Source organism: Desmodus rotundus, chromosome 2 (assembly GCF_022682495.2).
Source record: "Desmodus rotundus isolate HL8 chromosome 2, HLdesRot8A.1, whole genome shotgun sequence".
Classification (NCBI taxonomy): Eukaryota; Metazoa; Chordata; class Mammalia; order Chiroptera; family Phyllostomidae; genus Desmodus; species Desmodus rotundus.
Window position 1 is genome coordinate 23,197,405 of NC_071388.1, and position 24,505 is coordinate 23,221,909.

General features: G+C 38.8%; 2 protein-coding genes across 6 annotated transcripts in view; one reads left to right on the top strand and one right to left on the bottom strand.

Annotated features, from left to right (window-relative positions):
* Window positions 1-24,505, bottom strand: part of VEPH1 (ventricular zone expressed PH domain containing 1) — a 197,987-nt gene that overhangs the window by 140,274 nt on the left and 33,208 nt on the right. For all 5 annotated transcript variants that reach the window (XM_045197271.2, XM_045197268.2, XM_024560285.3 and 2 more), the window contains exon 5: window positions 1,402-1,568. In XM_045197271.2, coding sequence (XP_045053206.1) covers window positions 1,402-1,568 — 167 coding nt within the window. The remainder of the gene's footprint in view (window positions 1-1,401; window positions 1,569-24,505) is intronic.
* Window positions 9,052-15,143, top strand: PTX3 (pentraxin 3). The gene is made up of 3 exons (XM_053918049.1): window positions 9,052-9,338; window positions 9,788-10,168; window positions 13,920-15,143. The coding sequence occupies exons 1-3, from the start codon at window positions 9,209-9,211 to the stop codon at window positions 14,531-14,533; spliced, it is 1,125 nt and encodes a 374-aa protein (XP_053774024.1). The 5' UTR covers window positions 9,052-9,208; the 3' UTR covers window positions 14,534-15,143.

A 24,505-nucleotide genomic window follows, 5' to 3' on the forward strand; every position in this document is an offset into this window, starting at 1 on the left:
GCCTCATTTTTTTTTTTTTAGTGTTCTGAGGTCAAAAGATCTCACTGGCTAGATTTAGACTGGGTTTACGATGCAGTTTGGGCTGACCTGCAGGGCTTTGGGAGTTACCTAGCCGGGGTCAGCCTGCAGAAAAAGGAAGCCAAAGCCAGGAGTCAAATCTGAGAAACAGGAATAGAGAAACTGTTCTGTTCAACATTATTTGAGCCTCTGGATCAAGCCTCATGTGAAGGTTTTTTCCCATCACAATAGTTAATAAATTCCTTTTATTGTTTCCACTACTGTGGGTTGGGTGTTCTCTTACTGATATCACAAGCACCCTAATTACTGTATTTTGCTGTGTACAATGTGCATTTTTTGCCCAAATTTTTGAGGGAAAAATAAGGATGCACATTATACATGGGTATAATGATTACATACCGTGGGTATAAGAATCCCATGTATAATGTGCATAAGAATGTGGGTGTGCATTATATGCGGCAAAATACAGTATTACAATCTTTTACTTGAATCCAAAGAATGATAACTAATTTGCTAGTTGGAAAATCAGCCTTTGCTCTCAGTGCAGGCTGATTTCCTCAGGCATCAAGGCAGGCAACGGTCTTCCCCTCGGCTCTACCTGAGAAACCACAGACTCCTAGGGCTGCATGGCCACACTCAACTTGAGTAAAGCTGTCCTGAAGTGGCTACAGATCTGCACATTTGTTGTGTTTTGTTACTGTACCTGTGATAGTTACTTTTGTGTGTCAACCTCACTGGGTCAGTGGGTGCCCAGATATTTGGTTAAGCATTATTCTGGGTGTCTGTGATAGTGTTTCCAGATGAGGTTGGTGTTTAAATCAGTAGAATGAGTAAAGCAGATTGCCCTCCCCCGGGTGGGTGGGGCTCATCCTGTCTGTCATGGGCCTGAATATGACTGTTCGAGCAAGGACATAGGTCCTCTTCTGTTCTCAGACTGGGACTTGGACCATCAGCCCTCAGGTTCTCAGGTTTTTGTACTTGCATAAGAATTCACACCATCAGTTCTCTTGTTTCTAAGGTCTTCAGATTCAGACTTGAATTACCTCACTCGCTCTCCTGGGTCCTCAGCCTGCAGATGGCAGATTGTGGGACTTCTCAGCCTCCATAATCACATAAGCCAATTCCTCATAATAAGTCAGAAACGCACACACACACACACACACAAATCTTACTGGTTCTGTTTCTCTGGAGAACTCCAAGACAGTACACAACTTCTGCCATCACCTCCTGACTTTCATGATTCTAGAAAAAGTGGATGAGCACTTTCATTAAAGACGGTATAGATAGAGACATGAGAGAGTTAACCTGAAGTGCCCATCCTGTTCACATACCCCAAGACATGCCTGGCTGTGTGGACCATCAAGTACATGATGTACTCTTTACCTCTGGTTGCTTTCTCTTTGCAGCTACGTGCAAAAGCCGTAGGAGGTGGTATTGTTCTGGTTGTTCCAGCTGAGACATCAAGGCCAGGAGTTCTGTCAGGTGTCTGTTAATTGGATGAGGCTGTTTTTCATACACAGCAGGTAACACCCTCAACAACATGGCGTTACCTGTTGAAAAAACAATAAAGGGAATGATGACTTTATCAGTCCATGAGCACTAGAAATAACATTACTGTCAGTGCAATAACCTTTGCACTTACACATTAAATAGCATGAGCTGATGTCCACGTCTTCTGCTGAGATAACATTGTACAATACCTTATGCTACTTATTCAGAAAAAAGCACGAAAACAAGTAAAATGATTCCATAAAGAGAATATTTTATGAAATAATCAGTATTATTATCTAATGAAAAATTTTCCTGAGTAATGCACCATGGGGAGAGAGGAAACTCGGACAGTAATCAGACCACACCCTTGAGAGGGAAACAGCTCTGAAGAATCGCTGATGAGAACACTTGGATGCTGTTTAAGTAAAAACTAAGCTGCGTCATAAGCATGAGCCTAAATGAACTGAACAACAGAAAATAAAGTGCAGAGGAATGTATCCACATTCCCGAGAAATACCAGGCGCGTGAGTTAGACAACGGACGTATGGAAACTATGCCTTATTTTTATGAAGAGTTAGGAAAGTAGCAATGCAAATTTAAATTCCCAATTTCTGCACTGTTTCAAAGGAAGTTTAGAGTCCGCTTGTTTGTCACATGTGATTTGCTTCAAAGACATGTATGAACAACTGGATTTAAAATGGCAAAATCTCAAGAATAAATATTACATAAACTAGAGGGATTTATCTGCAAACAACATATGGGAAACATCTGCCTATCACTTTATGGTGTGGATTTTTTTTTCTCAGAATCCTCTCAAGTACTGAACTGTCTCAGGAGAACTGGTTCCTATGGATTTCTTGAACAAGAATTTTCTTGCCCCTATTTACTTTAAATTTGGCTCTGTATATAGAAAATATACACAGAAAGAATCCCATAAACTGTGATTACACATATGTAGACCTTTATTAAATGGCAGGGATAAGCCCATATATAAAGGACATTTAGACGTGAGAATAAAGAAAGGAAGGTCAGTATTTTCAGAATGTCAATGACTAAATTTAATGAAAGGCTGGTTCTGGATCAAACTGAATGTATTTGAGTGACAGTAAATCATGAGAATTTTTCACATGTGGTTCATAGAATTAGTCTCAAACAGATTTTCTCAGATGTCCATAGCGTACAAGATGTTGGAAATATTCAGGGTTTTCTTTGAAAGAAAATGTTATGTCCATTGAGGAATATAGTTTTATTTTGTTTATTTATACCAAGGGCCTTTCCTTAAAAGATCAGGAATTTTGAATGTACACAGAGCACACTGCATCACAGAGTTAGTTACGTAGAAAAACTGATCAACTCTGAAAAGGGTCATGAACGGGACTGTTGTTGGAATCCAAGACAGGAAGTTGGAGCGAGGGTTTTCGGTACAATACTCCCCAAAGGCCCTGGGAGCCTCGAAGGGGAAACCCCCAGATGAGTCAGTTTTCAGCTGACATGAATTTCGATCAAATAATACAAAAATAAATGTGTAAGAACTTTTTTGAGCTAGAAACTGATGAAGACACTTTGTAGAAATGAGTAAGACATTTTTTTGAGTTGGAAACTGATGTAGAAATTCTATAAATTCCATGAATTAGTACATTCTTTTTAGTTATGAAATATTCCAGACATTAGACAAATGCAGACAATAGTATAAGAAACATCAGTGCATCTACCAACCAGCTTTGTCAAAACTTAACCTTATGCCACGATTGCTTCCCATCCCATTCATTTCTTCTTCCCCCAGAGGGAACCACTACCCTGACGTTGGTATTTATCATCTTCATGAATGTTTTTACACTTTAATTGTATGTGTATGTATCAATAAGCATTTTTAGTATGATTTTGCATGCTTTAAATTTTATATCAATAGTATCATATTGAACATATTTCTTTGCAACATGTTTTCCCCCCACTCAACATTATTTTGAAGTTTTATCTCCAAGAAGCTCTCCATTTATTCTTACAGCTGTATAGTATTCCATTGTATAAATATTCAACAATTTATTTATATACTCTATGGTTGAAAGATATATTATTATTATCAGTTGCCTTTACTAATAGTGCTGTGATTGTTATACTTATTTCTTTGTGTATAAATATCTACAATTTCTTTGTAGATCCTCTCCAGGGCACTGTTTCTGAGCGCAGTCTGCTTGGAAATTACCCGGGCAACTTGTTAAAACCCAGATACTGTTTCAGCAGGTTGAGGTTAGGGATGGAGAAGCTGATTTTTTACTAATTTCTAAGGTGATGCTGATGGTCCTTAGACCACATCGTTAAGTAGTAAAGCAGCAGGTATGGCCTTGGGAATTCAGTTTCTAGATCTTCTAAAATTTCTTTGCAAAGTGGTTGTAGTAGTTTTCTATTGCTACCAGAAGTAATTACAAAAAAAACTCAGTAGTCCAAAATAACACAAATTTATTATCATATATTTCTGTAGTGCAGACGGAAGGCTGATGTGAGTTTCACTGGGCTACAATTTGGACGTTGGAAAGGCTGGGTTCATTCCTGGAGGTGGTAGGAGAGAATCTGTTTCCTTGGATTTTCCAGCTTCTGGAAACCACCAGCAGTCTTTGGCTTGGAGGCCCCTTCCTCCATCCTCAAAGGCATCAGCATAGCATCTCTCTGACCCTGCTTCCCTTATAACACTTCTTTCTCCGATTCTGTCTGCGGCCTCTCTCTCTTCCACTTTTAAGCACCCTTGTGATTACATTGAGCCCCTCTGGATAATCTAGGACTTTCTCCCTATTTTATATAACAACCTTAATTCCATCCTCAGTGCAATAAAACATACTGTGTTCACAGGCTATGGGGATTAAGATGTGGGCATCTTTGAGGAGACATTATTCCACCTGCCGCCATGATTATAACAATTTACCAGCATGTTTGTGTTGCTCCACATCCTTGCAAACATTTGGTCTTGACAGACATTAGTTTTTTTCCACTCTGAAGGGGTGTAAGATGATATCTCATTTTTTGGTTTTAATTTTTATTCCTTTAATTACTTGTGAAGCTGAGCACCCCTCTTTACATGTTTTTGGGTCATTTGCTCTCCCATGATTTGGCCATTCATATCCTTTGCCTATTTTTGATTGGGATATTTGTGCTTTCTTATTGATTTGTAGAAGTTCCTTATTTCACCTAGACACTAATTTTTTCTTTATCAGTTTTAAAGTTGCAATCTTAATCTTGTTGATTTTTAAAATTGCTTTACTTCATGGTTTATTTTTGTTGTTGTTGTTACTGAGAAAACTTTTTTTACCCTGAATTCATTAAAAATTTTTCCTATATTTTCTTCTAAGAGTATTATGATTTTGTTTTTATATCTGTCTTTAGTCCATCTGGAATTAACTTTTGTACACATGAAGAAGGGTTCTCATTATATATTTTCACATGTTTATTATAAACAATGGTCCCATTTATTAAGTAGTCATCAATTGCTTCTCTTCTGATTTGTAATACTTCTTTCCAAAATAAGCTTTCCCATGTGTCTGGGTCTGTTTCTGGGTATTTATCATACCTTCACCAATTACACATTTTCTTAATTACAAGTAACTTGACAATAAATCATTATATCTCAAAGGGAAAATTTATTTATCTTGTGCTTCAAATTCTTGTTGGCCCTTTTACATAAATTTTACCATTAATTTGTCAACTTCCTTGAAAAACTGGGTTGGGGTTTTACTTTTTCAACTTTAAATGTATAGACTAATTTGGGACAACTTGGTGAAATTGAGCATTCCCACTAAAGAACATGATATATCCTTCTACCCATGTAGACTCTTTTTTGTTCTGTCTTTCAATAAAATGTTATAATATTAGTAATATATGTATCTATTATTAAATTGATTCATAAGTACCCCATAATTGCTGTTGCTATTGTAAATGAAAGCCTTTTTTTTAAAGAAATATATTTTCAGTTGCTGCTGGTATAAGAAAGCAACTGCTTTTATGTTGATCTTCCACTCAGCAAAACTTGCTCAGTTCTCTTATTAATAGTCTGCTTTTAGAGTTTCTTAAGTTTTTCATGTACGGATAATCAACTCAGAATAATTGATGACAACTCTGTTTCCTCCCAACCTCATTCCTTATGTGGCTTATTTTTGTCTTTCTTTCTCCAACACTTTGATGAACAGGATTGGTGTCCATGAGTATCCTTTTGTTATTCCCGTTTTCAAGAGTATGTTTCTAAGGATTCACTATTTAAGTATGTATGTATGTATATGTACCTATAGAGTTTTGGTATTTATGTTTTATCAGTTTAAGTTCCTGTTTCCTAGTTTGAACATGAATGAATGCTGAATTTTATTAAATAAGTTTTCTGCATCTGTTGACATGACTATATTTCTCCTTTAAACTGTTAATGTAATAAACTGATAGATCTTCTAGCATTTAATCAATCTTGAGATCTTGAAATAAACTCAGCCTGGTTATGTATTTTTATGCATATACTGCTGGGTTTGTTTGGCTTATGTTTTATTTAGAGCTTTTGCATCTTTGTTCTTAAAGGACACTGGCCTGCACTTTCTCTTTCTTGAACTGTCCTTATCCCCTTTTGATATCATACTTCCTAGACATATAAAAAAATTAATGCATTTCTGCACACCCTATTCTCAGAAACAGTTTGGACAAGGTGGCAAGTATGAGTTCCTTGAATTTTTTTATTAAACCTGCTTATAAAACCTGGGTGAAGCTCTATTTATTTCAGGTCAAACTTTAAATTATGTCATTTGTTTCAGTATCTTTTAGCAGTTCTTTTTTCTTTTTTGACATTTGAGCGATCAGTTATGACTGAAATGGACTTGGTAATGACAGAGGTATGTTAAAATCTCCTCCCAAAACTATGGATTTGTCAATTGTTCTTTATAATCTGGTCAATCTTGGGTATATATTTTTAAAACCTGTTTTACTAGATAATTATGACATACATTCTTGTTACTGCTTCTTTTGTCACAGTTTAATTATTCTCTTTTGCCTGAAATTCTCTTTTTGACTGATAATACAGCCATGCTGGTTTTCGAGTGGCACATGTTCGGTGTATTCTCCCCCAGCCCATCCTTAAATTTGTTTGTTACAACATTTCCAGATTCGAATGTTTTACATATGGCTCTAGGAAGTAACATACAGCTTGGGATTTAAAAATACATACCTATCTGACAACCTTTGTCTCTTAACTGGAAAGTTTGTTTTATTAATACTTATAGTGATTATTGGTATATTTGGATTTATTTTTACTACATTATGTTGTGCTTTTCATTTATCTTGCTCTATGTTTTTCTTTCCTCCTTTACTTATTTCTATTGACTAGATCATGGGTTTTTTTTGTTTGTTTGTTTTTAATTCCCTCTATCCCTTCTATTTGGATGTTCTATTTCATTTTGATTTGGGTGGTTATTCTTAAAAAGAGAAACATTCTTCGACTAAAAAAGCAAAATTAGTTTCTCTCTACCATCCTCCTGAACAATGAAAGGATTTTAGGATAATGTTGAAGAGGATATTTTGAATTATTTTCTTAGCTTTTGCTTCCAGTTCCTTAATACTCTCTTCAGCTTTGTCTACTTTGCCATTTAACTCAATTTCTTGAGTTTTTTAAAAAATTCAATGAACTTTTTTTTAAGTTCTAGAAGTTATATTTGGTTCTTAAAAAAAATCCACCTAGTCTTTTTCTTTTGATGTCTTTTTCTTTGTGTGTGTGGGGGGGTTCCAATTTCTTCTTGTAGATCTTAAAAAATTAAAACACACTTATTTTCTAGCGTCTAGCTGATATTTTTTGAGAGAACAAACTTATTGGGACAGGCATGTCTAATACTTTTAGGTTTCTGCTGATTGCCATTTATAGAGGATTGCTTCTTCAAATGTTTAAATATTTTTCATTGTGAATTTATTTTTACGTGGCAGATAGCATACCTTTAAATCTTGAGCATGTGAGAGGGTAGGTCCCAAATCGCAAATTCTTAGGGACTCGGTGGAGCTCCAAGAAAGAGAAACATGCTGACTTTTCACTTTCTGGCGCTAGGGCAGAGAGTAGGGCTATGAGCTGAGAGTCTGGCTTTAGATGAGGGTCTCACTTCTAACTCCCCACCCTGGCTTAAACTTCGCTCCCACGTGGTCATGAACATGGCTGTTACAGAACCAATAACCTCCCTCCAGGCTGCTCCAGCATTAGCTCTGGGGCTTACCCTTCTGGTTTTGGCTGCTCCTCTACCTTTGGCCCCTAAATATTTCCCTTATTTGGGGGGATGCTTATTTGTACTTTAAAAATTATTATTATTATAGCCCTGGCTGGTGTAGCTCATTGGATTGAGTGTGGGACTGAGAACTAAAGGGTCGCCAGTTTGATTCCCAGTCAGGGCATATGCCTGGGTTGCAGGCCAGGTCGCCAGTAGGGGGCACTCTAGAGGCAAGCACACATTGATGTTTCTCTCCCTCTCTTTCTCCTTCCCTTCCCCTCTCTCTAAAAAATAAATAAAATCTTAAAAAAATAAAATTATTATAATTGAAACACATTTCTAGGTGTTTTGTGCAGGAAAACTTTCGATATATATAGACCTCCATATACTGGCAGAAACAGGAATCCCTAAATTTACTGTAAAAACAGGATGTTTGACTCTAAGTCTAGTGGAAAAATATAATTTACATAAAATATTAGGTTATTAAAAACATACCTAAAATCAGTTTATTCCACTCCACCAGCTCTTTCTCATTTTAGGTTTAACAGTTTTGCTGTGTTGCCATTTAACAAGCGTGTTGTGCTGGGTAGCTCAGGTGGTTAGAGCATTGTCTGGATTCACCAAGGTTGTGGGTTAGTTCCAGGGTCAGGGCACATACGAGAATCAACCAATGAGTGTGTAAGTGGAACAACAAGTTGATGTTTCTCTCTCTCTTTCTCTCTTCTTCCTTCCATCCTTCCCTCCCTCCCCTCCTCTCTAAATCAATAAAAACAAAAGTGTGTTTATACGGTATAGTTGCAACTCCATAAGGATTAAAGATGGAATAACTAGAAACAGACTTGGCTTCTAGAGCCATAGAAATTCAAAGTTGGTTTATCTGGGAATCAGCGAGGAACTTTTCGTGGTTTAGACCTGCAAAAGTGCTTACAAAGGAAAAGTGAAAAAAGTTTTCTACACATAAAAGGTTGTGAAATAATAAAACCTCAGACAATGCTGAAATGGTGATCTTGCTTTCACATCTCTATGCCTGCTGAATTATTTCTCCCCCTAACCTAGCTCCCCGTTCCTTTCATCCCTCAGTGCTACCAACTGAAGTTCCAAGATAATCCTCAGGGGCAGAGTCTTAGCCCAGTCCACCCCCTCCCCCGCCCCCCAACCACCGCCCCTTTCCCCTCTGACCCTCCTCCAATTAATCTGACTGCAGTGCAAACCTTTGTAGTTTACTATTGAGCAACCTCCAAGTCTCCCTCGCCCTCCCACCCTGCCCCGTCCCCCTCCCCCTCAAATTCAGGGGAACTCCCGCTATGCAGTGCCACCGGCATTACTCATTCATCCCCATTCAGGCTTCCCCAGCATTTATTAAGGGCTCTCTGCTCTTGCCTCTCACTCTCATTCTCCTCTGCTCAAACTCTGCTCACTCCAGAGGCTCGCGCCTGGTCCCCTCCCGCCAGCTGTGCGAAGTCGCGGAAGAACTTTGTCTCTCTCCAGCAATGCGTCTCTATGCGATTCTGCTTTGCGTTCTCTGGTCTGCAGCGTGTGCCGAGAACTCGGATGACTATGAGCTCATGTATGTGAATTTGGACAACGAAATAGACAATGGACTCCATCCCACTGAGGAGCGTAAGTTCATTTTAACTGTCTATTTGCTAACCCTACCTACGTATCCACCTCTTTGGGTCTAAAAATCACACATATATTTTGTAGCCAATGAAATGGGCTAAAAAGTATAGTCTGTTTTGCAAAAGAGAAGCATTTTAAGAAAGGTTTCGGAAAGTTATTTCCGTCACAGATAGATAATGGGCTGAACCGTATGGAATAAATCGCCGACGTTTGCCTGTTTTGAGCTACATGAAGGGCAATTTCATAGAATTCAACTTAACATATACCTGCACGAATGGTTTCTGTCATTCTCAGATGTCTTCACGCTGTTTCTTCCAGGTGTCCGTAAAGGGAGAGGGGGTGCTGGGATGGGCCATAACTTGGGACCACCTAGGGAGGTCAGCTTTTTACAGTGCGCAGCCAAGGAAGGCCTGCACGGGTTGCTAATATGTGTGTGTCCCGCGCTCTAGCCACGCCGTGTGACTGCCGTCGGGAGCATTCCGAGTGGGACAAGCTCTTCATCATGCTGGAGAACTCGCAGATGAGGGACGGCATGCTGCTGCAGGCCACCGACGACGTCCTCCGCGGCGAGCTGCGGAGGCTGCGGGCAGAGCTGGGTCGGCTCGCCGGAGGTCTGGAGAGGCCCTGCGCGCCCGCAGCCCCGGCGCTGGACGAGCTGCTGCAGGCGAGCCGCGACGCGGGGCGAAGGCTGGCGCGCCTGGAGGGCGCGGAGGCGCGGCGCCCGGGGGAGGCGGGGCGCGCCCTGGACGCGGTGCTGGAGGAGCTGCGGCAGACGCGCGCCGACCTCCGCGCGGTGCAGGGCTGGGCGGCTCGGCGGTGGCTGCCCGCAGGTAAGGACGCCGGCCCAGCAGGGTCGCCCCTGCGGCTTTGTTCTTCGAGCGCGCGTTGGGGGAAGCCAAGCAGGCAGTCCTCCCGTGGAGGCTTGTATAGGGGAAACACACCCCCACCCCTCTATTTCTCCACGCACGTCCACGGGGCAAGACACACTGTGCGAGGCGGGAAAATTGACTTTAAAAAGTATTCTTCAGTCCCGAAGAACCCCGAAAACAGCTGTGGACCAGACCATCGTAGTCTCTCGAAATAGGCAGGGGCCCCGCGCTGACAGCGGATCCGCCCGGTGTAGCAGGGCCCTATTGGCCGGTTGTAGCCGTGACCCCGCTAGCGGCCTCGCTTCCCTCCGTCAGGGATTTCCACTGCTTCTAATTTTAGCCGGTCTCTCGCTTTAGGGGAGCTCTGGTTCCCAGCGCTATTTCAGGGCCCAGCCTGATTTTTAGGGACGTTTTCCAATCCCTGGGCCAGCCTCTCCTTCCCTCCAGTTCTGAGCAAGACACTTGGGGCTGAATCTGATCTCAGGAAGGGTTATGGCATTCCTGAGGGGCCCCCAGCCCCCGGGGTCTGTGGAATTAGCTAGTGGAGGTCCCAGGGTGGACTCTTTGGAATAAACGGGCCGCTGAGGTAGTGTAGGAGCCCGTTGGTATCCTGGGTCCCACCCCAGGGATTTGGGGCGGGGGTGGGGGTCAGGGTCAAGCAGGAGAGAAGTGGTTCCAACCAGATGCAATTTGTCAAAGTCCCAGGTGATATTCCATGCATCTCCAGACGCGTGTGGGCCCGAGATAATACATTTTAAATACATTGAAAGAAATAAGAAGATTTGGAGCCAAGTAACACTCCTTTGTGATTCAAAATTTCTAGGAAATGGTGATGCAACAATCCTTTGTGGGTTACATGTTAGAAAATCAGTGCTCTGGATCAGACAAAATAACTGCCCTTTTCCTAAGAGTCTCAGAAACTGAAAAAAATTACAGACAATGCCATCCTTCCCTGTATTTCCAACAGAATAACTTACTGGTTGGAGCATGAGGAAAATCATAAGCGTGTGTGAGAGCACATTTCATTTAAATTATATAAATTACACTAGAATATCAATCTTTACTGAATATTTGAGGATTGTTCATCAGAACTAAACATATTTTCTTAAATATTCAGTAGGGCTTTAGAGAGCAGAAAAGCATAATATCAAATATACAATAGATCCTCAATTTAAGTGATAGAGACAATTTATAATTTTGTGGCTATTTTAATGAAATTTCTTGACTTTTGCAAACCATGTAAATTCATTGTACATATAATATGCCTGAAAAACTGAAGAATTACACTAATTTTCACCTTCACCTCTGCATATTAGATCAGAAGAGGGATATATTTCTGAATTCTAAAATGTTAATTTTTTATTAAATCCAATAATACGTTTACCCACATGCTTTGATTTCTCCTCTCTTGGTTTCCTGCCAGCTTGGCTTCTAAGGGATTCCTAATCATTCTGTTGTTGGCCTCCGAAGAACCTGGTTTTAATTTTGTTTGGTCTTTGATAACATAATCAGAAAAACCTATTAGTTAAAAGCCATTTCATGAGAGAGTTTCTGACATTTTAAAGAGATATCAAGAGCCTCAATCACTGGCCCCCAAAAGAAACCAGATAAAGCTTGCCAACATGCAGTTGCACTCGGTGAACTCACACAGCCAGGGCGGCCTGCAGGGGAAGCTGGGCCTTGGAGAGGCAGTGAAGGAATGCTTTGGAATGCAGTCCTGCCTGCCTGTGCTTATTTAAACAGGAAATCAGTTCATTAGGTTGCAGGAGGCATGCTCTTGAATACTATTTTTCTGAAACATTACAGGGAATATCTCAAATGCCCAAACATAATAAGATCTTTTGTTCTATGATCTCTGTTTGATTTATTTAACACAGCTAGAGAAGCAAAAATGCACCTACCAATTTCATTTGAAAAAAGAATCAATGTGTCATTAAAAATTAAGTTTTAAAAAGTCTTCAGAAATTCAAATTATTCAGTGAAAAAGTTAATACCAAAGTGTGACAGGGCCAGATTTGTGCTTTAGTATGGTAGTTACTTTTATAGAATGTTATACATCTTAATATTTTTTTGGCTATTTACGTCTGTTTAATTTTTTTAGGACAGAGCCTCGCCCTTAGCCACTTGCAGGCATTTAACTTAGCTTACCACACTTTGCATGGGTGTTTGATTCCTGTAGGTTCTGTCTATTCACCAGTTAGTGTTTAAGTCTTCTGGAAGTTTACTTTTCAAAGCTATTTTATGGCAAATCTTCCTTAGATTGTTATAGAGGGAATGCCTGGTCCTAGTTTATATTAAATAATATTTCTTTATCTGTTCATTTATATGTATATGAGGTTAGAAAGCAGAGCTCATCTGTTAAAGGTTTTAGCACATAGTTTCCCAGAGACACCCAGAAGGTCTTCATTTCAGCATTTCCAGCCCCCTTACCAGACATGTGATCTGCAGAGGGGTGTTCACGGAGCTCCCAACCCCCGAGACTGAAAGTCTCCTTCCAAGTGCTCTTTAGCAGAAGTATGTTCTCCAACAATCCCCTTGGAATAACTCACTCATCCTTAAAGTTTTCTATTACTGCTTAAATAGTATTTACAAGCATGAGAACAAAGTAAGAATTTTTAAGCATATCCTTGCTTTACACAGCTTTTCCTGAGTGCTACATAGTTGTTTCTTACTGACTTGTAGAATATTGGAAGGAGAATGGAAGGAAGAACCTTTTACAGAAAACAGTAAAGCTTGGAGAGATTAGTGGGCTCATCAAAAGCTACACAGCTTACTAGTAGTACAACAGAGTTCCAGCTGTTCTAGCCAAATCCAGGGGCTCTTCTACCATTAAAACGCAATGCATTGTGCAGATTAAGGGTGTGGCCTCTGCAACCAGAGTGCCCAAGTCCAAACCCCAGTTTTACTACTTACCATCTATGTAAACATAGCTCATGTACTTAGTGCTCTCTGACTCAGTTTTCTCATCTGTCAAATGGGAATATTAAGACTATCTCTTAGAGTGGATAGGAGGATTAAAATGACAAAGTGTTAAGAACAGTATCTGGCACATAGTGAGCACCTAATACAAATTAGTCGTCCCTATCATACATTGTTGCCTTTCAAAGATAGTTTTCTACAAACTTTGCAAAGTTTACAAATATCTGAGAACATGTGGTATATTAAAATGTATTCAGTAACAACATGACTGTTACTAGAGTTTTTGTTTAAAATGAATGCTAACAATAGCTAAATGAGATGAGCTAGATCCAATGAATTTTACCAGTTTTTGTTCTAGAAGCTTGGTGAAGTCAAGGAGAAGGAAACCAGTTTGGCTCTGAGTTCTTGGAAATTATGGTGTCATTGTTTGAAGTTAATGCATAGTGATTCAACATTTTTGAAAGAGCTGTAACAAAGAAAAAAGTTAATTGGGAGGGGAAATAGTTATTAAAACATGATTGTCATTATTTTGTGGTTTGGGCAATTTGGCTTCTCTGCACGCCTTCTCCTCCATTTAGATGCTTCATTGAATGAGACAGTTGGCTTTCCTTGTTCCCGTTTTCTTTGCTCTACGGAGAGTACACTTGAGGCCCCTCAAGTCGTAATGTGATACTGCATATAATTTTCAATTGTAGTCATTAAAATGCCCATGCTAAAATACCTAAATGCCAGAATCATTTCTGAATGGCTTCGTATTTTCTTTCATATTCTTCTTCTTGTCTTGCTACTCTAGGTTGTGAAACAGCGATTTTATTCCCAATGCGTTCCAAAAAGATTTTTGGAAGCGTGCATCCGGCGGCACCAATGAAGCTTGAATCCTTTAGTGCCTGCATTTGGGTCAAAGCCACAGATGTATTAAACAAAACCATCCTGTTTTCCTATGGCACGAAGAGGAATCCATATGAGATGCAGCTGTACCTCAGCAATCAGTCCATGGTGTTCGTGGTGGGTGGAGAGCAGAACAGACTGGTTGCCGATACTGTGATTTCCCTGGGAAGGTGGACCCATCTGTGCAGCACCTGGAATTCAGAGAAAGGGCTCATGTCCTTGTGGGTAAATGGTGAACGGGTGGCCACCACTGCTGGGATGGCCACAGGTCACGTTATTCCTGAGGGAGGCATACTGCAGATCGGCCAAGAAAAGAACGGCTGCTGTGTGGGCGGTGGCTTTGATGAAGCACTCGCCTTTTCTGGAAGACTCACCGGCTTCAATATCTGGGATCGTGTTCTCAGCAATGAAGAGATAAGAGAGACTGGAGGAGCCGAGTCCTGTCACATCCGGGGAAATGTGGTGGGGTGGGGAGTCACAGAGATTCAGCCACATGGAGGAGCTCAGTACGTTTCCTAAGGGTTGTGAAACTCTACTTGAAGCCAAAGAAAGAAACATTTTAAACATATGCCAGTTGGGAAGGTCTAAAAACCTCAATGCATATTAAGAACACTTGAGACTAATGAAGGAGAGAGTTGAGATCAATCTTTATTTATCTTGGCAAAACGCTGAATAAACAGTGGAGCAAAGACATCGGAGAAGGCTTTTGGGGATATTGTTACTAGACTTTCTGCCACAGCGCTTTCAAATTAATGCGGTGTCTTCGTCAGATAAACTCTCAAATAATTAAAAAGGACTGTGTTGTTGAACAGAAGGACAATTGTTTTACTTTTCTTTGGTTAATTTTTTTTTGGCCAGAGATGACTTTTACATTGGAAGAATAATAAAATAACATTTGTTGGCCATTGTTCACTGTTATTGGCATGTCCCTTATTATTAAAAATGATGATGAAGCATATTTATACTACAATGTGACTTAACAAATACAAATGTAGTTTATGTGTTATAATCAAATGTCACTTTTTGGAGAAGATAGTTATATAAGTTATATTGTAAAATGGTTTTGTATTAATTTTATTAAAACTATTTTTGTAAAGCTCTACCGTAAATAAAATATTTTATAAACCTAGCCCCATGTCATGTATTTATATTTAAAAGATTTTGGAGCAACTCCACATTTTTCACCTAAAGTGGGCAATGGGTTTCAGATACTAGTCTATTATATAAATAGTAAGAGTTAACATTATTAGAAACAAACTAGGAAGTTGTTTTGCTTTGGCTTTATGTATATCGTAATGAAGAAATCTTGACTACATCGATTCATCTCGCTGGATTTAGTTTTTGCAACTGAGAAATCAAGAAGTCAAAACAATAGTGATCTGTCGGTCTCTTCCAGTTTGATGGTTCTATGAGCATATACGACTTTCTGCCCTGTGTAAATGGGAAAAACATGAATTGCGGGGTTCCGCAGGTACATATGACACCTGCAAGAGATGGCTTAGGACTGTCACTTGGGAGATCTGAAAGTCTGGAAAAGAAACAATGACTCCTGCCCTTAAAGCACATCCCATTCTCATACTGCACCTGGAGGAGAGGACGGGCCAGCCCCTTCTCCCTGCAGCTGGGGCGGTAACTCTCTACCACATTAGCGCCCTCCTGTGGAGGTTATGTGAGCCTGAGAGAACACAAAGCTGCTTCTGAATGTCCGTGGAAAGTGTGGTAGAACCACAGTGGTGATGTGTCCACCTGAAGATAGGGCCTGAACAACCACAGGTCCTAACCAGTTCACGACGTTTGGAGAATTGGGCCAGGAGCGATTATCAGAGAACCTTTTGTAACTAAATAGCTTGGTGTCCTTAGACAAGTTATTTAACTCCTCTGGGTCTTCTCAGTAAAAGGAGGGAGTTGGACTCCTCCTACCTCTTAGCGATAAAATTCCAGGAATCCAGGAATCTTTGAGGATGCTCATGGTGTCAGTTATAGTTCACCCTACTTGCAAGACTCACAGAACCAGGCTGACGGCTCTCAAAGAAAACTGCAGTTATGAGGGCATAAGCCAGACTCAGACCCTGGGAGACTGCATAATTCAAGGTTGCAGGCGCAGTGGTCATAGGCAAATCCCTGCTGAGCTATCGCCTATGTGAGTTGAATGCTAGGCTGGAAGAAGAAATATTGGACTCAGCTTTAAGCAGAGAGTTTGGCATGGTTTCAATTCCTTTCCACATTTCAGCATGAATTATGTCTGTTCTAGAGACCCAAGATGATGCAGGACAAGATATATGCAAACTCATATGCTGACAAGTTAAATGTAAGTGAACTTTCCATTTTTTACAGGAATCACATGTTGAGGGCAGAGAAAAAAACAAATAGAAGAGACTAAAGTAATGCTTGGGTTACAAATGTAGAAATTTCATTTACTACGGTAGTTAAGTTTGGATAGGTGTTCCAGGAACATCTAATTGTTCCCTGGTACTTATTTTCCCTCTTTCCCTAAGTAACAGAATTCTGGTTTCAATGACACATGTGGCCACTCAGAGTAAAGTCTGTATTTTACAGCGTTAATTACAGCTAAATGTGGCCAAGTGACTATGATCTGGCTGACATGAAATATTGAATGTGATTCTCTTTCCCTTCCTCCTTCTCACTGATTGGAATACGGTAACAATGGCTGGAATCTCAGCAACCATCTTAGACTGCGAAATTCAGTGTAACAATGTAGAGAAAGCCTGGTTCTCCGATAGTGTAAAGTTTCTTTGCCAGCCCTGAGCTGCCTGTCCCTGGACTTCTTTCACATGAGAGAAAAATACACTTCTATCTTGTTTAATCCACTACTGATTGACCACCTAATCTAATCCTTATCCAGTAGAGCAATTCTTTTTTAATTAAAAAAAATAGCACTCTATCCCCTCAAAATGCTTGCAGACCTCCTACGTTCATTACAGCTTTCTTTATAACAGCCAAGATCCCGAAACAGCCCAGGTCCCCACTGAGAGACGATGGGTCAAGAGATGTGACATATATTTACAATGGAATATGACCTGGCCATAAAAAAGACTAAAATCTGTTCATTTGCAACAACATGGATGGACCTAGAGGATATTATGCTAAGTAAAATAAGTCAGACAGAGAAACCCAAATGCTATATGACTTCACTTACATGTGGAATCTTAAAAAAACAAACCAAATCAAAGAATTAAAGTAACAAAACAAAACAGAAACAGACTCACAGATATAGAGAACACACTGATGGTTGCCAGGGGTGGGGGGATGGACAAAAAATGTCCATGGGATTAAGAAGTACAATAAACTGCCAGTTATAAGATTAGTCACAGGGATATAATGTATGGTATAGGGAATATAGTCGATAATACTGTAATAACTATGTACTGTGCCAGATGGGCACTAGACTTAAACATGGTAATCACTTCAAAAGATGTATAAGTGTCTAATTACTATGTTGTGTGCCTGAAATGAATAATATATGTCAATGATAATTTCTTAAAATTTAAAAATACCTATAGACTATACTTAGAAAATACATTTTATAAATTCTCAGGGAGTTGGTTGGTTATCTGACTTTGTTTTTTTACTAATAGAATGTAAAGCGTTTTAGAATACATAGTGACAGTGAACAGAGACAGTAAAACTGAGATAAAATATCTAAAAAATTATTAGTATGTTGGTGTAGTGTAGTACATCTATTCATTGAAATAGTTATTATGGGCATCATATTATGGCATAGTAAAATAATTGTGCAAGATGGTTCAAGTTATTAGGAAGAAAAAGTATAATACATTATTTGTGTATAAAGAATAAAATATTATACGTGTTGCTAGGGTGACCAACTGTTCTGGTTTGCCTAATATTGTCCCATGTTTAGCTCCGAGTGTCCCATGTCCCAGGAAACCTTTAGGTTCCAGGTGAACTGTGACAGTTTGTCACTCTAGCAGATACATAACTCTGTCAGTAGAACAACTTTTTTTTTTTTTGCAGTGATAATATATGAACAAAACAGAGTTGATATATTTTCCTTGTCTATTATAATATAAACTGTTTTTTAATTAAGTATTAATTCCTTTAAAATATATTTAGAACATTTGATCACTAAGAATTTAGAGCTTGGTTATTTACAATTATTTAATTAACTTCACTTTAACAAAGAATTCGATTTGTAAACAAAGAAGAAATTATAATTGAATTTAATTTCATCTTGTTAAATTTTATATTATAAAGCTCTTGAGAGAAGCTTATGAAAGTGAAATATTTCCTAAACTATCTTTTAGCCACTTAAGAAATAGCCCTCATGAAGTTAAAACTCTTGAAGTAATGTATATGTTCATTTAAATATTCTTAAATTTATTGAACTCCAAAACAGATTGCTGACAGTGCATTCAGCTTCATAAATTTGGAGTGTAGAAGAAAATTTCCTGGGCTTGGGGTCAGAAATCCAGCATTCAAATCTTACCACCATTACCTACTAACCATAAGAAGTTGAGACCGCTAACTAATCTTTGAGTCTCAAATTAGCCACAGAATTAGGGATAGTAGGACTTGCCTACCTTGCTGAAGGGTTATTATGAAAATGACAGAAAATGGAAAATGTATCTAAAAGTGATTTCTAAGCCATAAAATAACATTTGAAATAAAAGTTATCTTAAAGATGTTTTTCCAAGTCATTCCCAGTGAGTTAAATAGAAAATAAGCAGACAAACAAATAAGTATAAAGATTCCCTTACATTGCAGGTAACTCAACTCGGAGTTCAGCGCCTGGATGCGGGGCTCTGAGCTGGTCTTATTCTACTTCATAGCACCATCTGCTGGTAGAGTTGAAAAGGTGCAAATTCTGGCCAGCGCCTGATCCAAGATTTGGTTAACAGCTCAGATCCTTTTCTGTTTCAAAATACGTCTCTATTTCTTATTCCACATTTGGGTTGGCTTTTTACATTATATATAATATTTCCCTATGTATATAAATATTCAGGTTAAATATTCTTGTTTAAAGATTTTATTTATTTATTTTTAGAGAGAGGGGAAGGGAAGGAGAAAGAGAGGGAGAGAAACATCAATGTGTGCTTGCCCCTCACATGCCCACAACTAGGGACCTGGCCTGCAACCCAGGCATGTGCCCTGACTGGGAATTGAACCAGTGACCCTTTGGTTCAGAGGCCCGTGCTCAATCCACTGAGCCACACCAGCCAGGGCAGGTTAAATATTCTTAATTAGATTGTTAAGTCAGCCATTTTCTAGAATATTTGATTAATAAATTCTTTCCCAACAACCTGTAATATGGTAAACTTAAAACTTTGTCCTTTAAGAATAGTTGTATTATGAGTTGGTAATAGCTAAGTATCTCCTAGGGATTATTAAACTCCTCAAATGGATATGGTTCTGCCTTCAGCATTTTAATGTGGGCCTGGCACATGGCCTATGATAATTATGATGACAAGGACGACGATGATGATGATGATGATGATGATGATATGAAGAGGAATATAGTAACTGTGATGAACTATGGTCTGGCATTGTGCAAAATACATCTGCCTTATCTACTTAAGCTTCACATCTCCTGTATGTGGTACATATTAGTACTGCCATTATAAATTGGGGGGTGTGGTCAATTGGCTATCTCATTTTCTTTGGAAACAGCTCACTAATCAGTGGTTTGAATTTTCTCTTGCATCCAGAAAGAAATGGAGTGAATTCATCATAATTAACTAGACAGTCTTTCTTAGGCTATTGCCAACAAGTCAGAAGGGAATTTGGACTCTTGCTGAGACAATATTACATTTTCTTTCCTAACACTTTCTACTTATATTTCAAACCATTTGTGGTCATCTAGTTGCTTGTGCCAGCAGACCCGGTAAAAGGCATATTGACAGAGACAGAGTGTTTCCTTATTGTGATCACTGACTCAGAAATGCAAAGGAAGGGGCACCAGCGCTCTAGTGCTGATGCCAGCGGTGCGCACTGCATCACAGAGCTCCAGCTCAAAATTTGGAAAGGCTTTCTTTACAAGCCCTCAGATAATCACTTAGAGTTGGAGAGACCCTAATTTCAGGGGTTTCCAATAATACTGTTACCTACTTGGGTGGAAAGATAAACATTAGTCATGCTTTTAAATTCTAATACTGGACAGGTTCTACAGAGTATCTTCACATGGCAAAGAGCAGGCCTGGAGAATTACTCAGAGCCCCTGAAAAGCAACTCTCCCTCTCTGAAGAGGTTCTGATGTTACAAAATATGAGATTACTATTTAAGCAGAAAACAAATTCATTACCCAAGAGACATCCTTGTCTTATTTTTTAATTCTGGAAAACATTCAACATTTTCCCATCAACAATCATTTTAGTTAAAGGTTTTTGTATAAATATCTTTTATTGGATTAAGAATGTTTCCCTCCATTGCTAGTCTGCTGATTTTTAAAAAATCATGAACAGACTTTGCATTTTACAAAAGAAGAGATTTAAAGTTTTCTTTCTTCACATGAAATTAATCTATGCATGTTGTGATATGGACAGTTGTCCCAGAACCATTTCTTGAATAGTTTATCCTCATTCATTATGAAGATTCCCCTGCCTTCTGCAATTTCCATATATGCATAGATGTGTTTCTTGCCTCTTTATTTTATTCTATGGGCTATTGGCCTGTTCTTGCACAAGTGCTACACTTTTAAAAATTTATTGATTATGCTATTACAGTTGTCCTGATTTTTCCTCCTTTGTCCCCTTCCCCCCAGCACACCCCACTCCCTCATGCAATCCCCCCACTATTGTTTGTGTCCATGGGTCATGTGTGTAAGTTCTTTGGCTACTCCATTTTCTATACTGTACTTTACACCCCCATGGCTACTCTGTAACTAACTATTTGTACTTCTTAATTCCCTCACCTCTCACCCATTTTCCCACACTGCCGTCCCATCTCTTTGTCTTTAACCTTTGACATTTTAATTGTGATATGTCTTAGAATGGGCTTCTTTCCATCCATCTTGTTTGGGACTCTCTGTGCTTCCTAGATTTGCATGTCTATTTCTTTCACCAAATTGGGGAGTTTTTCTTTCATTATTTTTTTCAAATAAATTTCCAGTTTCTTACTCTCTCTCTCTTCTCCTTCTGGCACTCCTATGAAGTGAGTGTTGGATTGCTTAAAGTTGTCCCACAGGCTGTTTACATTATTCTCATTTTGGGGGATTCTCTTTTCTTCCTGTTATGATTAGTTGTTTTTTGATTCCTTATGTGTCCAATCATTGAATTGATTCTCAGCTTCATCCACTCTACTGTTGTTTCCCTTAAATTGTTCTTTATTTCAGTTAGTGTATCTCTTGTTTCTGGCTGGATATTTTTTATGCTGCTGAGGTCCTCACTAAGTTCCTTGAGCATCCTTATAAACAGTGTTTTGAACGCTGTGTCTGATTGGTTGCTTATCTCCATTTTGTTTAGCTCTTTTTCTGGAGTTTTGATCTGTTCTTTCATTTGTGCTATGTTTCTTTGTTACCTTGTTTTGGCAGCTTCCCCATGTTTGTTTCTATGTAGCAGCTCTGGCTGTTTTGACTTTGTGTCTTGATAGTGTGGCCTAATGTCGTAGGTGTCCTGTAGGGTCCAGTGGCACAGCCTCCCCTAATACCCAAGCTGGGTATTCGAGGTACACCCTCTGTGTGGGCTAAGTACATCCTCCTCTTGTAGTTGAGCCTTGGTTGCTGTTGGCAGATCGGGCAGTTATGCTGAATTTCATCTCAAGAGTAATTGCCTTCCTCTTCTTCTTACCAGAAGCAGGAGACAGACAGGCAATTTGTAGACATGATAGGATGTGAAAACACAATGCACAATATCCAAAAATCCCTGGCAACACAATATCCTGTATAGTATCAGTTGTTTATCCCCATGATCTTGTGGCTGACTTGGAGCTGTGGCTTACTGCCACTGCACAGCATCATAAAAATATCACACTACACATGGCTAGCCTGGGAGAAGATCAAAGTTCATAATTCAAAGTTTGTTTTCTACCAAATGTGTACCACTTTCATGCTATGGTAAAGTTAAACCATTGTAAGCTGGGTGTAGTCTGTACTATGGTTTCACAACATCTTGATATCTGGAAATGAATGCCTCTCCCTCCTTCCCAAACTTCCCCATTTTCTCCAGAGTTGTTGTGGCTACCTCTTCCAGTGTATTTCACTTGTGATTTTAAAATCAGCTTATCATCTTTCATAGGAATCTTTGTGGGGATTGTATTAAAATTTCATTGCATTTATTGATTAACTTAGAGAAAATTGACATGGTTGCTACATCAAGTTTTCCCATCCATGAACATAGTTTATTGCTCTATTTGCTTTTTTTTTGTTTATTTACTTTTAATAAAATTTTATGATTTTATTTTCAGAAGTCATATATCTTTTTCTCTAGGTATCTTTTATGTTGCTACTTTATTATTTTTAACGTTACATTTTAATTTGTTATTGGTGTATAGGAAAACAATGGTTTCTAGAAATTGACCTCATTTTTAGCAATTTTTCTGAAATTTCTCTTATTATGTCCAAGAATTAACTAGAGAGTTTTGGAATTTCTGATATAGGTAATCATATGTTTTAGAAATAATAATTATTGTCACTTTCTTTCTGATTCTCGTAGCCAGGGTTACATATGGTCATAGTGGATAAAAGTTAATTTAGTGGCATTCTTGTTTCATTTCTGACTTTAAAGGAATGCTTCTAATGTCTGGGAAATGTCCAGCCATTGTTAATATAATGAGAATGGTTTGCATGACATCAATGTAACCTGGCAGCCAAGGAAAGTGGACTGGAATGCGCATGTGTAACAATGAGACTTCACTGTACTAGTCAGTAGGGGCGGTAGATGCCATTGAGTGTGCATGTGTACTGTGTGGCCATCGCATTCAAAATGACTGAGAAGAGCAACAAATCTGCATTAAATTTTGTGTTAAGCTTGAACATCCCTCCACGGAAACTATTCAGATGATTCAGACGGCCACAGCTATGGGCAACTGGTGACTGGCAGCTCCACCCGACAATGTGCCCACTCAGGCATCACATCTCGTGCAGAGTTTTTGGCAAAACATCAAATCATCCAGGTGACTCAGCCCCCTTACAGCCCAGATGTGGTGCCCTGAGACTTGTGGCTTTTCACAAAACTAAAATCACCTTTGAAAGGTAAGAGATTTCAGACCATTGATGAGATTCAGGAAAATATGATGGGGCAGCTGATGGCAATTGGGAGAACTGTGAGAGGTCCCAAGGTGCCTTATTTGAAGGGGACTGAGGAGTCATTGTCCTGTGTACAATGTTTCTTGTATCTTGTATGTTCTCCAATAAATGTCTCTATTTTTCATAGTGTGTGGCTGGATACTTTATGGACAGAGCTTCATATATAGTAGTAAAACATTAGAAGTATATAATAAATATGCTTTTAATCAGTTTAAGACACTTTCCAAAATTTTTAGTTTGTAAATTTTCTTTTTCATGAATGGGTACTGAATTTTATGAGATGTTTACTGATCACTTGACTTTCCCCCCCTTTAGCCTTCACTGGGGAATTCTGTCTTGAATACTATTCTTGCATTCCTGGGATAAATTCAACTTAGTCATTATGACTTTTATAAAATGAGGATAATAATTTCTCCCTCATAAGATATTGGGAAAATTATATGAATTAAAATAGCAGTATCTAGTACAGAAAAATCACTCAACAAGTGTGTACTATTTTTTTCTTTAAGCATTGCAAGAGCCATTTTGCTAAACTTTTTATTTGTGATTTGTGTATCTATGTTTATAATTGAGATCAGTCTGTATTTTCCTTTCTTTTATTGTTCTCATCTGGTATTGATATCATGGCTATAACCAGCCCTGTAGGATTAGTTGGAGAATGTACTTCTTTTTAATTATTTGAAAAAGTTTAGATAAGATTGCAATTATTTTTTGTGTATTTGTTCTGATCAGTCTATAAAACTAAATGGGACAGTTTTTGTTTTTATTTAGTGGATTGATTTAAAAATACCAATTCAATTGCCTCATGTGATAAAGAAATATTCAGGTTTTCTATTTCCTTAGCTCTCAAGTACAAATCAAGACAACACTCTGCTAATGCCTTTAATCCTTTCTCCAAAAGGAAGAACCTTGCACAATGTCCTTGTTACCAGGAGGGTTCAGAGGATGCAAAACAGACAAATGAAGTCTAAACAAAATGAATAAAATAAATGTGCTTACATATAATGTAAAAGCAAACACATTGGGGATGCAAGCATTGCCTGGTAACTGAGCTAAATCATATTTAATGTCCCAATCTAAGATTTTACACTTCTATAATTCTAGTCTTGTTAAAACTCAGATCAGGCTAAACAACTGTAAGCTTTAACATTTTCTGTAGAAGTAGAAAAATGGAAGAATGAGGATGCAGATAATACAAGTCAAGGAGGACGTTCTAAAGGGGAGAAAACTATAGGTAAAGAAAAAAGAAACCTTTCTGGTGTCTTCTAAGGCCG

Coding starts and splice junctions, on each gene's coding strand:
- PTX3 (XM_053918049.1), top strand. CDS start 9,209: ATGCGTCTCTATGCGATTCTGCTTTGCGTTCTCTGGTCTGCAGCGTGT. Junction 9,339..9,787: donor ACTCCATCCCACTGAGGAGC/GTAAGTTCATTT, acceptor CCCGCGCTCTAG/CCACGCCGTGTGACTGCCGT. Junction 10,169..13,919: donor TCGGCGGTGGCTGCCCGCAG/GTAAGGACGCCG, acceptor TTGCTACTCTAG/GTTGTGAAACAGCGATTTTA.